The 18,424-nt window shown below is 34.8% G+C and overlaps 1 protein-coding gene across 9 annotated transcripts in view; it reads right to left on the bottom strand.

The window, feature by feature from the left end:
• GRIK1 (glutamate ionotropic receptor kainate type subunit 1) overlaps positions 1–18,424 on the bottom strand; it is a 336,286-nt gene that overhangs the window by 17,629 nt on the left and 300,233 nt on the right. For all 9 annotated transcript variants that reach the window (XM_039857657.1, XM_039857663.1, XM_039857662.1 and 6 more), the window contains 2 exons: positions 14,823–15,040; positions 4,037–4,262 (listed from right to left, as the gene is read on the bottom strand). In XM_039857657.1, the coding sequence (XP_039713591.1) occupies positions 4,037–4,262; positions 14,823–15,040 (444 nt within the window). The remainder of the gene's footprint in view (positions 1–4,036; positions 4,263–14,822; positions 15,041–18,424) is intronic.

Here is an 18,424-nt window from a genome sequence, read left to right on the forward strand (position 1 = left end):
TATCTATTAATATAATATTAAGAGTAGGTTTTGATTAATTATAAATGCCTACAAAATTCAGTTAAGTTTGGAAAGTTTGCAAGAACTTTATTGATAGTATTTTTACTCTATTTTCTAGTAATGCATTCTACTTTTAATTATATTATAGTTAGAGAGCACTGACACCTGCCTATTGCCATAGCTTGCTTAATACTGGATTCCTGTGTTAATCAGTACAAAAGAAGAGATAAAAAGATAGTAAAAGTCATCTACTCAATTTCTCCTTGGATGCTAAAAAATTTTGTTCATATTTCTTCTACTCAGTAGGAAAGTAGTACATTCTGACTCTTTCTGTTTGCTAACAATGAAGTTTTTCTTGGTAGAAATAGAAAAATGAAAAAAAAAAAAAGCAAATAGAAAAATGTGGCATCTTAGAACCAGAAGAGATCTTAGGAATTACGTAGTTAAGTCTACTAATTTTAGAATTGAGACATCTAGTGAGTGAAAATAATAGTTTTTGGCAGAGACAAGAATGTAACTCAACTCTTCTTAGTTTTCTAGCGTTGTTTCCATGAAAGCCTCTTCCTCTACCCGCTATGAAACCTACCCACAAACTTCCACTTATATTTTATGTTCTATGGCAATGTTTAAATTGAAAAAGTAGAGGGTTAACATTTTGGCACTTGTCATTGTTTCTTTTTCTCTTTTCTCCCAACTCCCCCTAAAGTCATGGTCCGTACTCAAAATCAAGTTTAAAAGAAGAGCAAAGTGTTTTGGAATTAGATTTTGGCTTCCAATTAAGAGTATGGATTTTTGGTGAGAAAATGACTCTTGAAAGCCAAATTAAAAGATATCGACGGCTTGCTTAACCATCCCCAGAATAATGTTTAGTGTCAAAATTAGTACCATTAACAAAAACAGCATGTGAACAAGTAAGTGAACCAAGAGAGCTTTGTTTTAATGTACATGACAGTGCTTCAAAGAGTGTAAGAATGATTCCACACCAGTAATCACAGCAATACACAGTGGGCATTCAATAAGTGCTGACTGATGCTCTCCTTCCATCTTTACGTTACACAATACCTAAAACATTTCAGACAGATGTGGATTCGATCCCTGTTCAAAGTTGTCCCTAAGGAAGGTAATTTCCAGCCTCCTGGTAATCTATTTAAGCCTGAAATGCTCTCATTTTATTTTAAATTCCTCAGGGGGCATATTTCCAAAGCTTCTGTCTTGTGAGTCTTTAAGAAGCAAAGGCTTCCATTTTGTATTGTGACCAAGCTGATTTTGCCAATCTTTGACCATTGCAGAGAGTTTGGAGCCTCAGTCAGGGCAGGGCCAGAAGTGAGCAGAGAATTTTTTTATATCTGGATATATTTAGGTTTCAATCTTTGTTGTTGTTGTTGCTTAAATGGACTGAATGACATTGAAAGTGATTTATTACAAGTCACTTGAAGAAATATATATGTATACACACAGATCTTCCTGAATAGCAACTGATCTTTCTTAAAAAGTCAGTTCATCATGGAAAGAAATATCTCACAAATTTGTCCAACAGCTGTATTTTCAATGGATGTGTTCTCTCTGAGGTCTGCCATCTGTTCCAATTATTCCTTCATTGTTTTTGGTGTGAAAGCATGACAGGTTTATAACCACTATGAAAAATTCCTGGAGTGTATTTCTTTTCATTTAGGGAGGGGGATTGACTTTTCAACTTTGGAACTTGTGTGTCCAAGTATGGGTGAGGTTGGCTGAAAGCAGACTGAACTGGAACATTCAGAACTCTCTATATCACATTATATAAAATATAGTGATACTCATCAGAGGGTCACCCTCATTCACATGAGGGCAGAGTAATTTTCAAAGTGCTGTATTTATTTAGGAGTATTGCAGAGAGGAGCTCCTTGCTTCCTCCCTGTTCCCTTCCCTCAAAAAAAAAAAAAAATTAGGGTTATATTCCATTCGGTAGAAGAAACGCTCACTAAAAGTTTCACATTAAGGTGCAAATATTCTCAGAAGGAGTGATATACACTGTTATTTTTTACCGTTCTTACTAGATAGGAAATTTGGTGGGCAAAGAGGGACGTTGAAAGGTTGTTGAGGTGGGGTTATGGGTCAAAGATGGAACAATAAAAGTGCAGTTTTCAACTTTATAATTTTGTCTAAATATAGTTCTATTAAGAAAGTACAGATGCTCCTCTAAAAAGATGCAGAGTATATCACAATCAATTCTAAGGTCTTGATTTGAAAATTCAGGTGGAAGCACACACTTCTGGTGTCCTTGCCTGACTGATGGCCCATTTAACTAAAATCAGCAGTGATGGGATTTAAAAAAATAGCATCTGTCTATCACTCTTAGTACCTAAAATGAGATGACAGCACTTGGTTAGGGAGATAAGACATTGCTTTTCAAATAAAAAAAAGGCATAGTACTATTTTACTTAATGTCTAACAATCCCACTGACCCCTTGAAGACATGTTGCCTTAATTATAGGAGAGCCGATCCCTTGGGAAAATATACACACTTCACTAGCAATATTTGTATTTTCATCAGGAAAACTTATTGGAAATAAAGGGACAAGAATGCAGATATAGGTTTCTTAGCCCAATCATTCTGCAGAAGATTTATTTAGAGGGCATATTTAATAACAATAATAATAATAAAGTTACTCTTTCCATACCATGTGTTTCCAACACCAGATAGGTAGCAGGGAGTCAAATTGGTTGTGTATTCACGGTAAAAAGTGAAGAGAGTTGACTTTATATGGTTAATAAAATTAGTATTGATCAAAAGTTTGATAACTCGTATATAGTCTTTTTAAAAAATTTGTTGCTAAATTAAAATATCAGGACAGTTCATCTAAAATCTGATATTTTTTTCATGAAAAGTGGAATATCTAAAAAACTTGTGCTCCAGTGTTCACATGTACAAATGACTGACCTGAAAGATAGCTACCCTCTTTAGATGAGTCATGTGGTCTCTAATTCTTCAGAGTAGCTACCATTCTCTATTCCTTCTCAAGCAAACATGCGTTATTCAGTTATGATATCTGCTTGGTCTCTGTTGGCATTTGAATTTTTGATCCCTAACTAATGCCAAGGGATAACCTTTCATACAACAAAAGTAATAACACAAGCAAACTGAATCTATCTTGGGTCCTTAATTATCCGACTTGACTATAACTAAGATTTCTGCTTATTGGACCAGCTCAGTGGTTAAGGTGGCCCCTGACTCCTTTCCTTTGGAATACTTATCAGAAAATTACCAATGACTCACTTGAGAAGAGCAAGCTGCCACTGCATTAGAACCTTATACAATATAGTTTTCTATAGAGAGAAAATAGTAGAGAGGGAGCTTTCAATAGAGAGGAAATCAGTAATTATCCCTCAATATAGAATATAGTCTTATATGTTAGAAATGAAAGAGACCTTGTATGAATCAGTGATGCCTATAAGGCAATAATATCCTTAGGGAGAGCAGTAGTACAAAATCAAGGAATAGGAATGTTTGGAAATTTTAGTTATCATTGACTGGATCTAGCATACTGCCTGGGCAAATTATAATTCAGTCTTTATCTTTTTTCTTTTATAGATATAGCTTTGCTTTTACAGCTATTGACATAGAAATCTAGCCTTTTAACTTTTATCATCCATATGTATATTTAATTTTGTTATATTCCAATATAAGTTAAAGTAGAAAAACTAAGCCTGTATAGGTACTAAAGAAAATAATGTCAAGAAGATTAATTAAGAAGATTTTTTAAAAAGATATTTGTTTGGAGTAAAATAATAAAATCTATAGACAGATATTAAATAGATATCTAGTGGTAGAACTTGAAAGAAATAGTGAATTCAAAGTTTATTAGGTTAAATATCTGGGACTGGTCAATTCAAAACATGCCTCTGAACTATAAGGGCTTTTTCCATATTTATTTGTTTATTAAAGGCATTGTACACCTTCTCAGGATGTGGAGTAGATATCTCCGAGCCCATTCCAATTTATACTTTATAACTAACACTGCCTTTCTCAGTCTTGGCTTTGCCTTGTCTCTCTTACCTATAGGTGTTCCCACTCCATAACCTTTGGAGTCAATGAGGCCCCCGATCTGAGTGAGGTTGCAGTTCCTCTGCGTCACATACTCGATGCTGGTGGACTCCATCAGCAGGGCATAGTCAGTGGTGAGTACGCGTTGGATCCCTTCATCGCTGTTCTTTATCAGGGTGGTCTGCTGCCTGCTGCTCATGAAAGCCCACATCTTCTCATAGGTGGATATCTTTGACTTCTGCAGGGAAAGAAAGCAAATCCATCAGCAGAAGAGTGCCGAGAAAATATGTCCTAAAGCTATTCAAATCCCAGCGGTTCAAATGGTATAGGGAGGGTGCTTCATCTTCAGGTAGGAAACTAATATTGATGGTCCTGGGACTTCAGTTTGGTAGTTGAGAAGAGCCCAATTTACTACAGAAAAACACTTAGAGGCACCAAGGCAACTATTGAGAAAAAAAAGATCTTGCCTGGTTGATGTGAGACATTGGCTCAAGGTCCTTTTGTTGATTTTAGTTATGGAAGGAAGAATACTGGTATCAATGACAACATATGCCTAATGAACTGTGAGCACTTAAGAACAAGTTCTCAAAGCCCGCTGGGCCAAGGGTGACTAGCTCCCTCTAGGACTTTACTCATTTACTCTATTTCTCTTCAATCACTTCATTTCAGCAGGCATTGTTTTACTAGTTTCTGATATGTACGTTTCAGTACTTGATCCAGCATTCCTTGCCTAGGAACAGCTCTGGGATGAATCACACGCTTTCTCTGCTTTATTGATGAAAGAATTACCATCCACTCATCTTTTATAGAAAACTTAGAATACAAATGCCCTTTCCAATTAAAATGCACATCAGAAAACTCTTTAGATTGTATTTATATAACGTTTTATTCAGTTTTAATTGAAATTATATTTTAGATAATGAAGATAACCTTTCATTTCAGTGTTCTATGCTTCTTCTGTTTTTTTTTTTTTTTTTATTCTTGGCTTTTTTGATACAGTCAATAGTAAACCACATATGGTATATATTCTACATGCATCTAAACATTCCACTCTCTCATTACCTTACTTTCTTTGTTAAAATATATTCTCTAAGTTTATGTATCGCTTAGATATAAATTCTTTATTTTTTTTGAATAGGGATCTATGATTAGACATTTTACATTTTACTCTATAATTTCCATATTGTTCTAATTATTTTTTCTTAATTTGTCTTCATTTGCATCAATTCTCCCCTCCATTTATTTGGAAGATGAAAGACTTTATGAGAATTACTGCTCTCACACATGTATATAGTACTCGCACATTAAACAACTTCCTTGGTGGGCACAGGGTGTATCATCTCAATAGTGCAGAGAAGTTTAAATGTGATGTAGGGTCATAAGCAATAAATGGAATACTTGTGGAATCAACTCTAGTGTGGGAATTCATGCTCAAGTGTTCCTAGGAGCTCACTCAATTCCCAACTCTATTTAAGACCTGGGTTAATGCTATAGGCTTTATGAGTGAGGAGAGGACAGATGGCTTTATTTTGGGTTGTTAAGCATTGAAAGAGTGGCTTGCAAAAGGTCTTGTGAGACAATCAACAATTCAATAAACAGTACCTTATAGATACAGGTATTTTATGAAAGCTATTCTTTCATGATTAGGCCCCTGTTGAGTTACTCCTTAACCTCAGAGATATCTGCAAATTGGATCTCATGTCTCTATGACAAAGACATGTTTTGGAGGTCAGGGTCATGCTTCATTTGTTGTGTGATTTTAGCCTCTAGATGTCTGCTAATGCTACATTTATAATAAAGAGCTACTTGTACCAGAGCCAGGAGGTCAGTCTGTGTTTTCGCAATAAATGCATAGCTGGGAAAGTTATTTCTCCATCAGGAAACTACCTTAAGGGGAACTGCTTTTCTTAGAAATGGAAAGCTTTAAAGTTGTCAGAGACTTTAGAAATTAGCTCATTCAATCTGCTATTTTCACAGAGAAGGAAATGTTGGTACAGAAAGTTTGGAGACTTTATGAAAGTGACAAAACTAGTTAGTATCAGAGCTAATACTGAATCCTAATTCAATGATATTGATATCTAGTTCATTGCTCAGTCCACTGTACCATACAGATTTTAGGTAGGTGGATGTCCATATTGCCAAAATTCTTCAAAGAATAATCTCAATCTTATTTGCTTTACCCATGACAGTATAGCTTATATTTGTGGACTCACAATATTTCATGAGGTGGTTTGCTATTTGCTATTTGGTATCATATTAATACATACTAGGAGTCAGCCTCCATAAAAAAACTTAACAAAACGTCTATTTTTTTCACATATTTAAATTTTATTAAATATGAATTTTGTAAATATTTTAAAAAGTAGATTTTTGATCTATGGAAATTGAGGGCAAAATAAAGTAAATGATCGGTTCATTCATGGTAAACAAAGTGTAGGATGTCCTTTTAGGCATCTAATAATTGAAGGATCTGGAAGAAGATGAAAAGATTCAACTCGAAAACTACATGCCTGTTATTGAGCCCTATCAGGTGTGGTTCTCAAATTACATGCTGTGAAGGACTGTCTGTTCTTTTCAATCTATGGTAGACCTATCTGTGGTCCTGTTGTATGTGACCTATATGCAGCTCTTACCAGACGTGACTCACCGTGTGAGCACGTGACAGTCCTCAAAGTCATCTATGCTCAAGAAGTACCAAGAAGATAGTGCCACCGCAATATCTAAGAACTACAAAACTTCTAAATTCTTACTCTCATTTTTTTTTCTTAGTAACACAAGTCAGCACGTTCTTTATACCACATTTTGAGTAGCACTGTTCCGTGGTGCTGGAGGTCATGGACTTAATTTAACCACATTTATTTCTTCTTTCTATGGTTTGATTCTTCCTTCTTGGACTAAAAGATTGTTCTTGGCCTGAACTCACTGAGGTGTTGGAAGGGACACCTAGCTGGCACAGACTCCTTTGAAGAACCTTTTATTGGTAAGGAAACTATCACTTGGTGGAAGACTAGATCAAGTTGAAGGTACAGGAAACATTTTAAATTCCTTTGACCTTCTCCTGCTCTTCTTGGTCCACCCTAATAATGGTAAACATAATGGAATAGAGAATAGCATCCTTCTGCTTTTATTCAATGTTCTCTTTTATTATTTAAAATGTTTGCCATTGTGGAGCTCCATTTTATTCCACATTTAGAATTATAGATTATTTGAGAAGCTGGGGAGCTTAGAAGTGTCTGTGGATGGCTCAGACACCTTAGGATATAGTGAGTTTTCTACCACTGGAAACCTATAAGGTGAACTTCACAGTTGGAAGAGTTTCAGTTAGGAATCCTTCAGCCCTCAGGTTCTGATCTCTAGACCAGTCCTTTCATATTACTTATGCAGGTTCTGGCCTCAAAGACAGTTAGGTGACACATAAAAGTCATACTGGTTAGTGAAAGAGCCAATGCAGAATTAAGGTCTCTTTCCTCATTACTCCTGAATTCCATCCACTGTCACGCTATGTTCTATAAAGTTTATTTTTTGTTAGGTCAGAAAGTGCGGTTTGGGAAGTAGTCAGTTTTATTTATTTTTTAAATAGGTTTTCTATTTTTAAGACACAAATCTTAAGAATTCTGAAAAATAGGAGGGTATTCCATGGAAAATTATTGTAAATAATCAGAAGACCAGGTAAACTGTTTGAATGGCAATTTCGATGTTTTTTTTTTCAATTCTAAGTATTCTATAGTTACAGCCTGCTAAATCTCTCTAAATAATACACATTTAAAAAATACAAACAGAAATTGCCTCTTATTTCACTGAATATATCAAAGGTTAATTAGAATACTTATAAAGTACTCTGAGCTTCTTAGCAAAAATTGCTAAAACTGAAAAGACCTAATTTATTAAATCTTAAATTATCCAGTTTTTTTTTTAAATCCTAGAAGGGCACGAGATTTAGATAAATTCATTTTGTCTGTTTAAACCTGATTATGTGGCTATTCTGATGCTGATGAAACATTGTTGTCAAAGAATAGGCATTTTTTTGTATCCAAAATCTGTTATAAAGAAGTATTACTATTTTAGCATTCTTTGACCATCGCTTATTTCTCTTTTTTTGCCTGTAATGCATACAAGTTAAATCCTCACTGGGGAATGATTTATAATGTGTCTCTGTGCAGTTAAAAACTACCTTTTGAAAATGGTAATAATAACCCCCACATGCAGAGTTTACTTTGTGCCAATCACTATTCTAAACACTTTACATGTATTAATTCATTTAATCTCCACAGTGATCATATGAGAAAGATATTATTATTTTTTCTTTTTTCACAGATGAGGAAATGGAACACACCATGAAGAAATAATGAAGTCAGGATTTGATACCAGCGATCTGGCTCCAGTGTCAGTGTTCTTAATCAAAAAAGAATCAACTATTTGTTTTAATACACAGAACATCAAACTCATGACTTGGCTAATGTTTCAACAGAATTAACAAATTTTCTAAAGAAATAACTGCAGTAAGTAACTGTGGTATCTTTCTATTACTAACAGAACCATTATAATTCTTGTAGTCATTGCATAATATATGAGAAATATTTACATGAATTTAGGCAGCTTATATTTGTTTAGACAAAAAATTAGACACTGTTTTAGGAGGTTCAGTAGTCGGAACCTAGAAGAATATGTAGATATTGCTTATGTCTTTTTATTTTATAGCGTTTTGTATTCCATATAGTTCGTTGTTTTTAGTTGCAGGCTATCTGTTCTAACATGTAAAGTAGGTACATTTCTGGAATATAACATGGTATTAAATGTTATAGCACCTCCAGTTTATAGATATATCTCTCTAATGTTTCATTTTTACTGAGACAAGCATTAATTATCACATTATTTCTTCAACCAGGTTATGGGGCTTCTATAGTGAAGATATATAATTTTATTATTCAGTAGAATGAATAAGTATTCAATTCTACTTCAGACCAACATGTCTGAAGATTTTACAGGTAGATCTATGTTTATATGTGTTTATTTTTACATATATCCTTAACCCCACACACATATATACACACTGGGGAAATTACTGATAGTTGATCGTTGTTATCTTATCCAAAGTGATATTATAAATGTGGTAAATATATGTATGTTGAACAAATGAAATACCAAAAACAATTACATTTAAAAATCTCCAATATACTTTAGATAAATGCTGATTTAAGAAAACCTTAATCAACAAAAGACACGGAAATCAATTATGTAGAAACCCAAACTTGTGAAACAGATATATGAGAGATGAATAGTTGCCTTAAAAAAACCATTTCCATTAACATATGATTAAACATATTATTTCATTAAATAATAATTTCTTATGGTGTTTTAAAAATATGATTTAATTTATAAAAGTCATTTTGGAGAAAAAGTATCAGAAAAAAAGCAATTATAGTCTAATGAGGACCTCTGTCTTTCAAATATATACAATATAATTGACATAGTTGATTATGCTCATTTCTTGAATTGATAGAAGGTTACGCCATTTGTGGAATCTCCAAGGTTCTAAAAATTTATATGTTACCTTTAAAAATTTTCCTCAGTGGGATTTAAACACCTTTGCTAAGATATTTTTCATGTTTTTCTCTCCTCTAGAGAAAAATATGGTCCATTACAGGCAATACACCTGTCTTTGAAACCGTTTAACTTTTAACTGACCTCATGGATTTCTTACCAAACAAATCCATTTTTAGCCTAGAGGGACTTAACATTTTGGACACTCATAATTAGCTAGATCTTTTAAACATGAGCTAATAGCTCTTACATGAAGAGTGCCTTCCTGTGCAGGGAAGTTCGAGAAATGTCTTTCATCTCGTTCTTCCTTAAATGACTATTTTTATCTGAAGCCTGTCTCCCCATAATGTCCCATTGCTTCATTCCCACCAGTGTGGTGCTCAGCACCTAACCACTCCCTGGAGGGATTTTATAAAGGTTAGAGAGTCTCATATTCCCACAGCTGGTTTAAAGTCCCCAGACCATGAAAGCCAGAAATGATAAGTCTGTTATGACTTTTTAAACCTATTTTAACCAAGTCATTTTTAGACTGAGCCATGATCTAATCTGTGTAATCCTCTGGCTTGGGTCTGAGAGGATAAAGATATGTTGCCAGGCAAGCTTCTATGAGATGCATTTCTTACATGAATATTTCCTAGCCAATATGGCTGATAAGAACGCCTTCCGATGTGCGTACCACTTCCTGTCTGCAGAACACATGCTTCTTAATCACATTGCATTATGTCTAACAGGTCTAAGTGCATCTCGTCTCTCTACTGCTATTCAGATCTTCAAGTCTTGCACAGAATTTTATACCTTTTCCCCTCCTACCCTTTATAGTGCCAACCTCAAGCACTGGATTTATTGGAGATCTGGAAAAAATATTAATTGAGTTGAATTAAGTTAAACTGCCTCACTCGACTTCTTAGCTGACTTCTATGGGCATCTTCATCATCTGTTGCCTACCTACCACCTGGAGGTTCTCCTGCAAATACAAGGTATGCACTTAGGATGGGCTTTGTCTGGCCTGGCCTCTGAAAGTCCTTGACATCTTGGGCACATGGTACCCACTCTGGACTTTTCTGACCAGAAGTCACGGACAGGAAGCTGAACAAAGACCAAACTAGAGGGTTAAAAACAAACAAACAAAAAAAAACAAAAAAAAAGAGAAGGATTGAAAAAATAGGACTAATACTTAGGAGTATGAGTGGGATGCTAATGGTGATGTCCCAGACTTGGCACTTGCTCAATAAATGTCAGTTCATTCCCTCTGCCTTACCTGAATTTAAATGGTAGATAGTGGAACCTCATTTGAGCTATTTTTTAAAAAGTAAATTTTTAATTTCGTGTCAAAAATCAAATATCTTGAAACTGAACTCTGAGATCATACAAGATAGCAAAGTCTAGAGAGAAAAAGTCAATGGATTTTGATTGAAATTTTAGCAAGAAACTTCTGGCCACATTTTTCAAGAACCTTCACTAAGAACATCCCCTGCTTGTGGTCCAGAGACCAAATGTGAAGGATTAGCAATTTTGTTTGTTCATGGATTTTGGTAATGTCTATAGTTCTTTCCTCCTTGTAGCTGTCTGTTCTGTAGCTATAAAACAATTTAGAATGAACTCGAAAGCAAAGAGACAGGTTTCTACTATTTGGGTGCTAACAAAAGGAGATATATATATATCTATGTATCTATCTATGTATCTCTCTATCTATCATCATCATCATCTATCATCTATCTATCTGTCAATCATCTATCATCATTATCTATCATCTATCTATCTATCTATCATCTGTTTTTGTTTGTTTGTTTGTTTGTTTTTCCAGGAACAAAAGCACTTTAAGTTACACTGTGTGTGATGAGAAATGCTTTTTACTAAATGTTTTTTTGTACTTGAGTGGAGATGGGACCGATCTGAGCAAATGGTTCATTCCTCAACAAGGGATCAGAATATGCTGGTTAGATTAGGCAAATGCATTCCCTAATTCATTAGATTAGGCAAATGTATTGCATCATTCCTTATTCATTCACCAGCTAAAGAGAGGATATTGTCCTTGATTAAGAGAGAATGGGAGGGAGAGAGGCCTCGATGGCATAGCAGAGGTGAAACATTAATGTGGGGCCAGGTCAGGACTGAGTCCTTGTGACCGTAACTGCTGTCACTCAGTGCCTTAGGGTGGAACTACACTGAGAGCTAGAAGGCTGGAGTGTTTCTTTCCCTTGAGGGATAATCCAGCTTAAGAACCCCGAGTGCGTATCCCTCTGAAGCTTTCTGACAGCTTACGTCCCTCAAGGGGAAAACTAAGTCGGATTTAGTCCTTGTTCTCTTTTGCAAACAAACTCCTTCTTGATAAAGAGGGCTGCTGGGGTGTAGGCTAGCTTGTAAATCGAGAACTTGGCAACAGCGTCTCTTCCTGTGTAGAACTCGATGTGTCCATCGTACTGTGGTCTGAATGCGTTCCCCCTAAATTCATATATTGACATTCTAACCCCCAGAGATGATGCAACTGGGAGATGAGGCCTTTGGAAGGTGCTTAAGTCAAAAGAGCGGGACCCTTATGAGTGGACTTAGTGCCTCATAACAGAGGTCCAGATAGATTCCTTGCCCCTTCCACCATGTGAGGATACGACTTAAAGTCTATGACCTAGAAGAGGCCCTCGGTGGGTCTTGTACTTCCAGCCTCCAGAACGGCGAGAAAGGAATTTTTGCAGTTTATAAGCAACCCAGTCTGTGGGGATTTTTTTGTTTTGTTTTGTTACTGCAGACTGAACGGACAAAGATAGCTCTCTACCTCCCTCCTTTCTTCCCTCCCTCCATCTTTCTCTCTCTTCACCTCCCCCCGCCCCTTTCTTCTTCGATAGAATTCCGTCTCTCTGAATTCATTAACATTTGTTTATTTATTTAAAACATATTTTCTGAATGCCTACTATGTGCCAGGTACTGTTTTAGGTTCTGGGAATGTGATGATAAATGAAACAGACCAATTCTTTACCCTCAGGGACTCTATCTTCTAGAACTCTCTGAAGTTTTCCATCAATAATTTTGTAAATATCGGCGAGTTATTAACTGAGCTGTACCTCATTTTCTTCATCGTGCAACAGGGGTAATATCAGTGCTTATCCCAGCTGGCCTTAGTAAGGATAAAATGAGATAACATATGTAAAGCATTTAGAAACAGCATGTGGTTGTGAGTTACTGTGCTGCTATTCTCAGTTGCTGCTGGTACCGTCATCACATTCTTTCTCCCTGAGATGCTTATTGCTTCATCATTTGCCTGATGACCTGAGAGACCACTTTTCCTTGTGCCTCATTTTCAAGACCAGGGAGCAAGCAGGAGGAGCCCTTTCTGAAAACACTGTGAGAGTAGTACACGATCATTGCGGGGAAATGCACTACCCAAGCGTGCCTTCATGTGGTCACCCCAGGGTCCTGCCAGGAAAAATGGGAACCAGCGCCCTTTATATTCAGAAAGGCAAATAAGCAGAGACAAATCAAAATGAGGCTAGGGGATACCTTGTGAATATGTAGATAGCTTGCACGGTGGCAAATCACTGCTTTTACAAAGAGTAGCCCATGCCTTTTCTGTATTTGTACTATAGTAGAAGGTAGTAGAATCTTTTCTGCCTCTACTTGCCCATTTTCCAATATTCTAAAACATTTCGATATTGGCGAAAGAGATAAACCATTTCAGATATTTTTAAAGACATACCCAAATCTACTTTGGCAGTGTCCCTCTGTCCTATGTGTCTTGCAGATGACTTTCCTGGGTTCTGACAAGTATGTGATCAGTTACTAGTTCAGGGTAACTCGTGTCTCTTCATAGAAACACAACTTTTAGAAGCTTAGAGAGCCATATATTTAATGTCATTTGTCCTTAAAACAACATTTGTCCAGGGAAGAAACAAACACCACACTTTACACATTCATTAAATCAATGACATATTTCTTAAAGTGAAAAGAATGTTTAAAGATCATCTTTTTAATATAGAGGAAAAGCAAATCCTAGCTTTTTACATTACTTTACTTTTTGATAAGCCTCCAGGTATAGTTTACTCTTAAAATAAAGTTTTTATTAATTCATTTTTATTATTAATTGTTAAACCAAATTTACTGCATAGGTGACACCTATTTTGGTGAACCAATACTACCAAAACTGTTATACAAAGAGAATATTCACTTTTTCTTATCCTTAGTTTTTTATTTCTAAATTAATATTCCTTGCAAGTTTTTAGCCACTCAGTCCTGGGGGGACAACTTTATTTGTGATAATCTGGATGTGAAACCTTGATAAAGGTATATTTAAAGTTCATTTTGGATACACTGATGTTTTCCTTTTTTTTCACATGCACAGTTACATCTTAAAAGAATTTTCTAGCCTATCTCTGTCATAGACCGACTACATAATTTTGAACAGATAATTTAGCTTCTGAAGGCTTTGTTCTCTGCAGAAGTAAAGTGAAGGGCTGAACTTGATGATCTCTAAGGTGTTTTTGCCATCTCTAAACCTCCCCGGATCTATTTAAGCCCATTTTCCCCCATAGGAGCTATAGTATCTGAGATTTAACAAGGCTTATTTCATAGGCAAGGCAGAAATCAGTTTCATTGCTCTGGGTAAGTAATTAAAAAGACTAGAACAATGAAATGCACTTGACACTAAAACTGGTATTGACTCAAACTTAATTCTCCTTTGGTGCCTTGGAAGGCACTCCAGGCTATTGGAAAGTTTTGAGTCTGGCTGACAACTCTGTCCTCTGTGCAAATGCAATATTAGACCAGAGTCCTCTGGGATTTTGGGAGGGGTTTAATTCTCCAAATAAATCCCAATATTGACACATTTACTTGTCATCTGTTTCTATCTCATTGAATATAGAACAGAAAGAACAAAACTACTATATTCAAGTATTCTGGTTGTCAGAATTTCAAATTAAAGAATCTTTATTTTTGTGGGTTCCATACATGAGCGATTAATTAATTAATGTGTGGTTAGACCGTATTCAGAAAATAGTATTTTTTTATGGTAAAAAAACAAGAGAAGATATTGAAGATATTGACCTGTGGATCTGACTGTATTAAATTGGGGATAGAAGGGCCAAAGAAATTGCCTTATGCTGATTGCTGAGGGCACATGGGTTCCTTGTAATGGAATTATATTATTAAGATTTTTTATTTTATAAAAAAACTTGCCTAAGATTTCTTGCTTTTTGGGGAGACTCTTTTATTTTGCAACCCCTCCCCTAAGTATGAGATAATCATTGAGAATGCATTGTCAATTTCTTACCTTGAAGAAAGTCATTGTCGATCCATCTCTGACCGCCCCATATTCTATCTTGGTTTGCTTTGCCAGATCATCTGCTGAATCTATGGGGGATTCCATTCTCTCTACTGTCAAGAAGGCGGCCAGATTGGCAGTGTAGGATGAAATGATGATTAGGGTGAAAAACCACCATATCCCTCCAACTATTCTGGTCGATAGAGCTTTAGGCATCAGCTCTGATCCTGTGATGGTATTATCAGAGTAAGAATGTTAAACAGAGTTAGGAGGAAAGGAAAGACTTATGATTTGAACTGGTTTCAGGAGATAATGAATTTTTGTGACATAAAAATTGTAAATCCATCAAGGATTTACTCTCTTGTGTGTTAGTAAAACTAATACATTTTTTATAAAATGGAGCAAATTTTAAATGATTTTTTATCATTATTAATCACTACTGCTGCTTAAAATGTAATCTATTGACATTTGATGGCATTAAATGGTTTTAACTCTGACATAATCTATGTTTAAAATTTACGGTTAGTTTAGTCGCTTAGATTTGAGTTTGTATACTCGTTTTGGTTAAAAAGTCTATCTTCAGACTTCTGGCCTTTTATTATTGTCTAATATACATCTTATTGTGTGAAATAAAAATGTTCTAGGTCTTTGTACACCTATGAAATGTTAACTTATGTTTTTATTTAAGATTAAAGAGAGTGAGAAATTTTCAAAAAATTAACATGTCATGACATTTATCACATGTACTTTAATAAAACATTGGGACTTTACAAATCAAGTTAAAAAGAATGCAGTGATATTTGACAGTAGATGAATCATGTTTTTATTGTCTTATGTTATTCTTAGAGTTAAGATTTTTTTCTAAGGTAGATTTTGGGGGGGTTGGTAATGACTTTACTTATTTTTATTTTGGAAAATTAATTTTTTATTTTATATTCATTTCAGGTGTACAGCATATTGATTAGATATTTATATAATTTATGAAGTGATCCCCCAATTACTTTACTTAACTGAAAAGAATATATTCACTAAAAACAAAATTTGTCATTGAATATAGTACCATCTCTTAATTATACTTCAAAGACTGACTGTTTCTCAGGTGAAAAGGGCCCTTCCTGATAAAAAAAACATACATTTTAGATGTCCTCAGATGATTCTTGATCATTTGTAAAAGATGACATAAAGGCAATTAATGTGTTTACCAAGAAAACCTTTCTCTCTAAAAGACAGAGTATATGGCTTAGTTTACTTACAAAGAGGGCGAACATCTGTGCAAATTCTCTAGCTCAAAATATTTGGTCAAACTAAACTCTGTAAATTCAGCAGTAGAATTAAAATGGGCAGAGGGTATATGCAGAGATCACTCCAATTACACAAATTCATGAATGAATTTTGGCTAGTCTGCTTGCCTGAAAACCAGTGGTTCTGTATTTAGCATTTACTCCATGAACTTGGAGGTATGGCAGAATTTAGGCAACCATTTAAAATATTCTAAGTTTAAAAATCCAAAAAGTTAAGTATAGCAGGTGAAATATCCGGTTGAAAGAATTCTTTCACTATTCTCGTTGGGTGTTTCAAAGTTTTGTAGTTAATGGTTTAAGATAGAAAGGGAAATTGGAGTTTAGCAATCTACAAATAAATAAATTTATGCTCAAATTTAATCTATAAAGAGACATTCGTATTGTTCATGAAATCAAAACCAGCTCAAGGCTCTTGATAAGCAGATAGAGGTAGACAGAGTTTCCAGGCTTTGAACTAACTGACATATTCTAATGTTATTAGTTATTTGTGTGCTTTATTTTTTTATTGAGGTAAATGGTTTCACTGAGATTTATATATATATATATATATATATATATATATATATATATATATGTATATGTATATATATATATATATATACATATACATATATATATATACATATATATTTGTTTGTTTGTTTGTTTGAATTTGGGTGTGTAATATTATACAGATTTATAATAGTTTTCATTAAATTGCCTCCAAGGATTTAGTGGGATAGTTTATTGCTGTTGTTTTAATCTTGTGGTTTAATGGGATTTATATGCCTGTGGGTGTATGCATGTGTGTTTACTACCCAAGGTTGTTTCATATCTTTGAAACCTATTTAATTGATCCAGCAGCCTTGTGGCAGTGTGATATTGTTTTAGATCTTTAGTTGGTTATCATTAAAATACCATTTATTTTATAAAGTAGCCATGGGAAATAAGTAATACAGTTAAGAGATATATTTCCTTAGCTTATAGGTACAGATTTTCTGCTGTAAATTTATCCTTATATTATTTGGTTGCATTTATTTAAAAAACAAGGTTTTAAATTTATTACTTGTATAATTATGTATTATATAGCAGTAAAACTGGACAGATAGATGAATATCCAATTGTTGACATGTAATAAGAAATAATATAAATTCGCATTTATCACACTTTACAATACACATTTATACGTTTGAATAAAATTGTCTTGGAAATTAAAAAAGTAATTAAGAGAAAACTACTCAGATTACATTTTAAACCCTTGGTAAATGATATAAATTATATTTCTCAACACTTTATTGTGTTCTTTTATTTTCATACATTTAAAAAAATGTCATGACTCTTAATGTTAATTGAAATACTTAGAAATGGCTTCCCACAAGTAGATATGATTTGTCTAAGTACAGAACTCTAGAAGATGAAGATATGAAAGCAATAAAAGTTGAGTAAAACATCATTAGGAAATATTTGGGATGAGAGACAATACTTGCTGGGTCTCTAGTGCCTTTTATGGCAGACATGACAGCCAATCCTGATCCAGACTTTGCTCACGCTCTGTAGAAAAGAGAAAGTCTGATCATGACATTAAAAAAGAAATTAGACAAGATGGTTTCCAATTGAGTACAGTGACAAGCTTCTGCTAACAAGAGAGAGTGCAACAGTCAATACAGAAGTGAGCTACCTGGTCCAATGCCACATCCTAAGATGCACTAACAGTCACTAGTACCTCAAATTTGTACACGGCAGTATTTGTTTCACCTGACAAAGATTTTCCAACTTTTTAAAAAACAAGCAGAGTCTGGTTGGGGCTGACTGTCATGTACCCAAGGTAGTGGTAACTAGCAGACACTGCATCCCACGGTTTGCTGTGGATGATGATAAACTCCAAATAGGCAGGATATGAAAGAGAAGTTTTGGGGTAGGTGCACTCATATTGCAGAAGGTAGTCACAGTCTTATGTACCTGCATCAATCTGCTGCATATTCTGTGAAACCCAAGTCTGTATTTTTCTATTTCTTTGGTATGAGAAGGTAAGCTATTGGGGGGTGGAGTGTAAGGGGGGAGGGAAGATCTCTTTCACTCTTTAAAAGTAGCTGCTCACAAGATAAATGCCCTAAAATGTAAATGCACTGGTAGATCAATATATGGCTTCTAATGGGGTTTCCTGCAGGATTTATAGTTCTGTGCTAAGCTCTAAATTCATGCAAGTGATTTCTAGTAAAGTAGGTGCTATCTACACCTATTTAGCCGTGCCCACGTAAACTATGCTAAATTGCACGATGAAAGAATTTACCCACTTTCCTCAATTATTTGGTATTTCTACCCTAGAGACAT

This window comes from Pteropus medius, unplaced genomic scaffold, assembly GCF_902729225.1.
Source record: "Pteropus medius unplaced genomic scaffold, Ma_sr-lr_union100, whole genome shotgun sequence".
NCBI lineage: Eukaryota > Metazoa > Chordata > Mammalia > Chiroptera > Pteropodidae > Pteropus > Pteropus medius.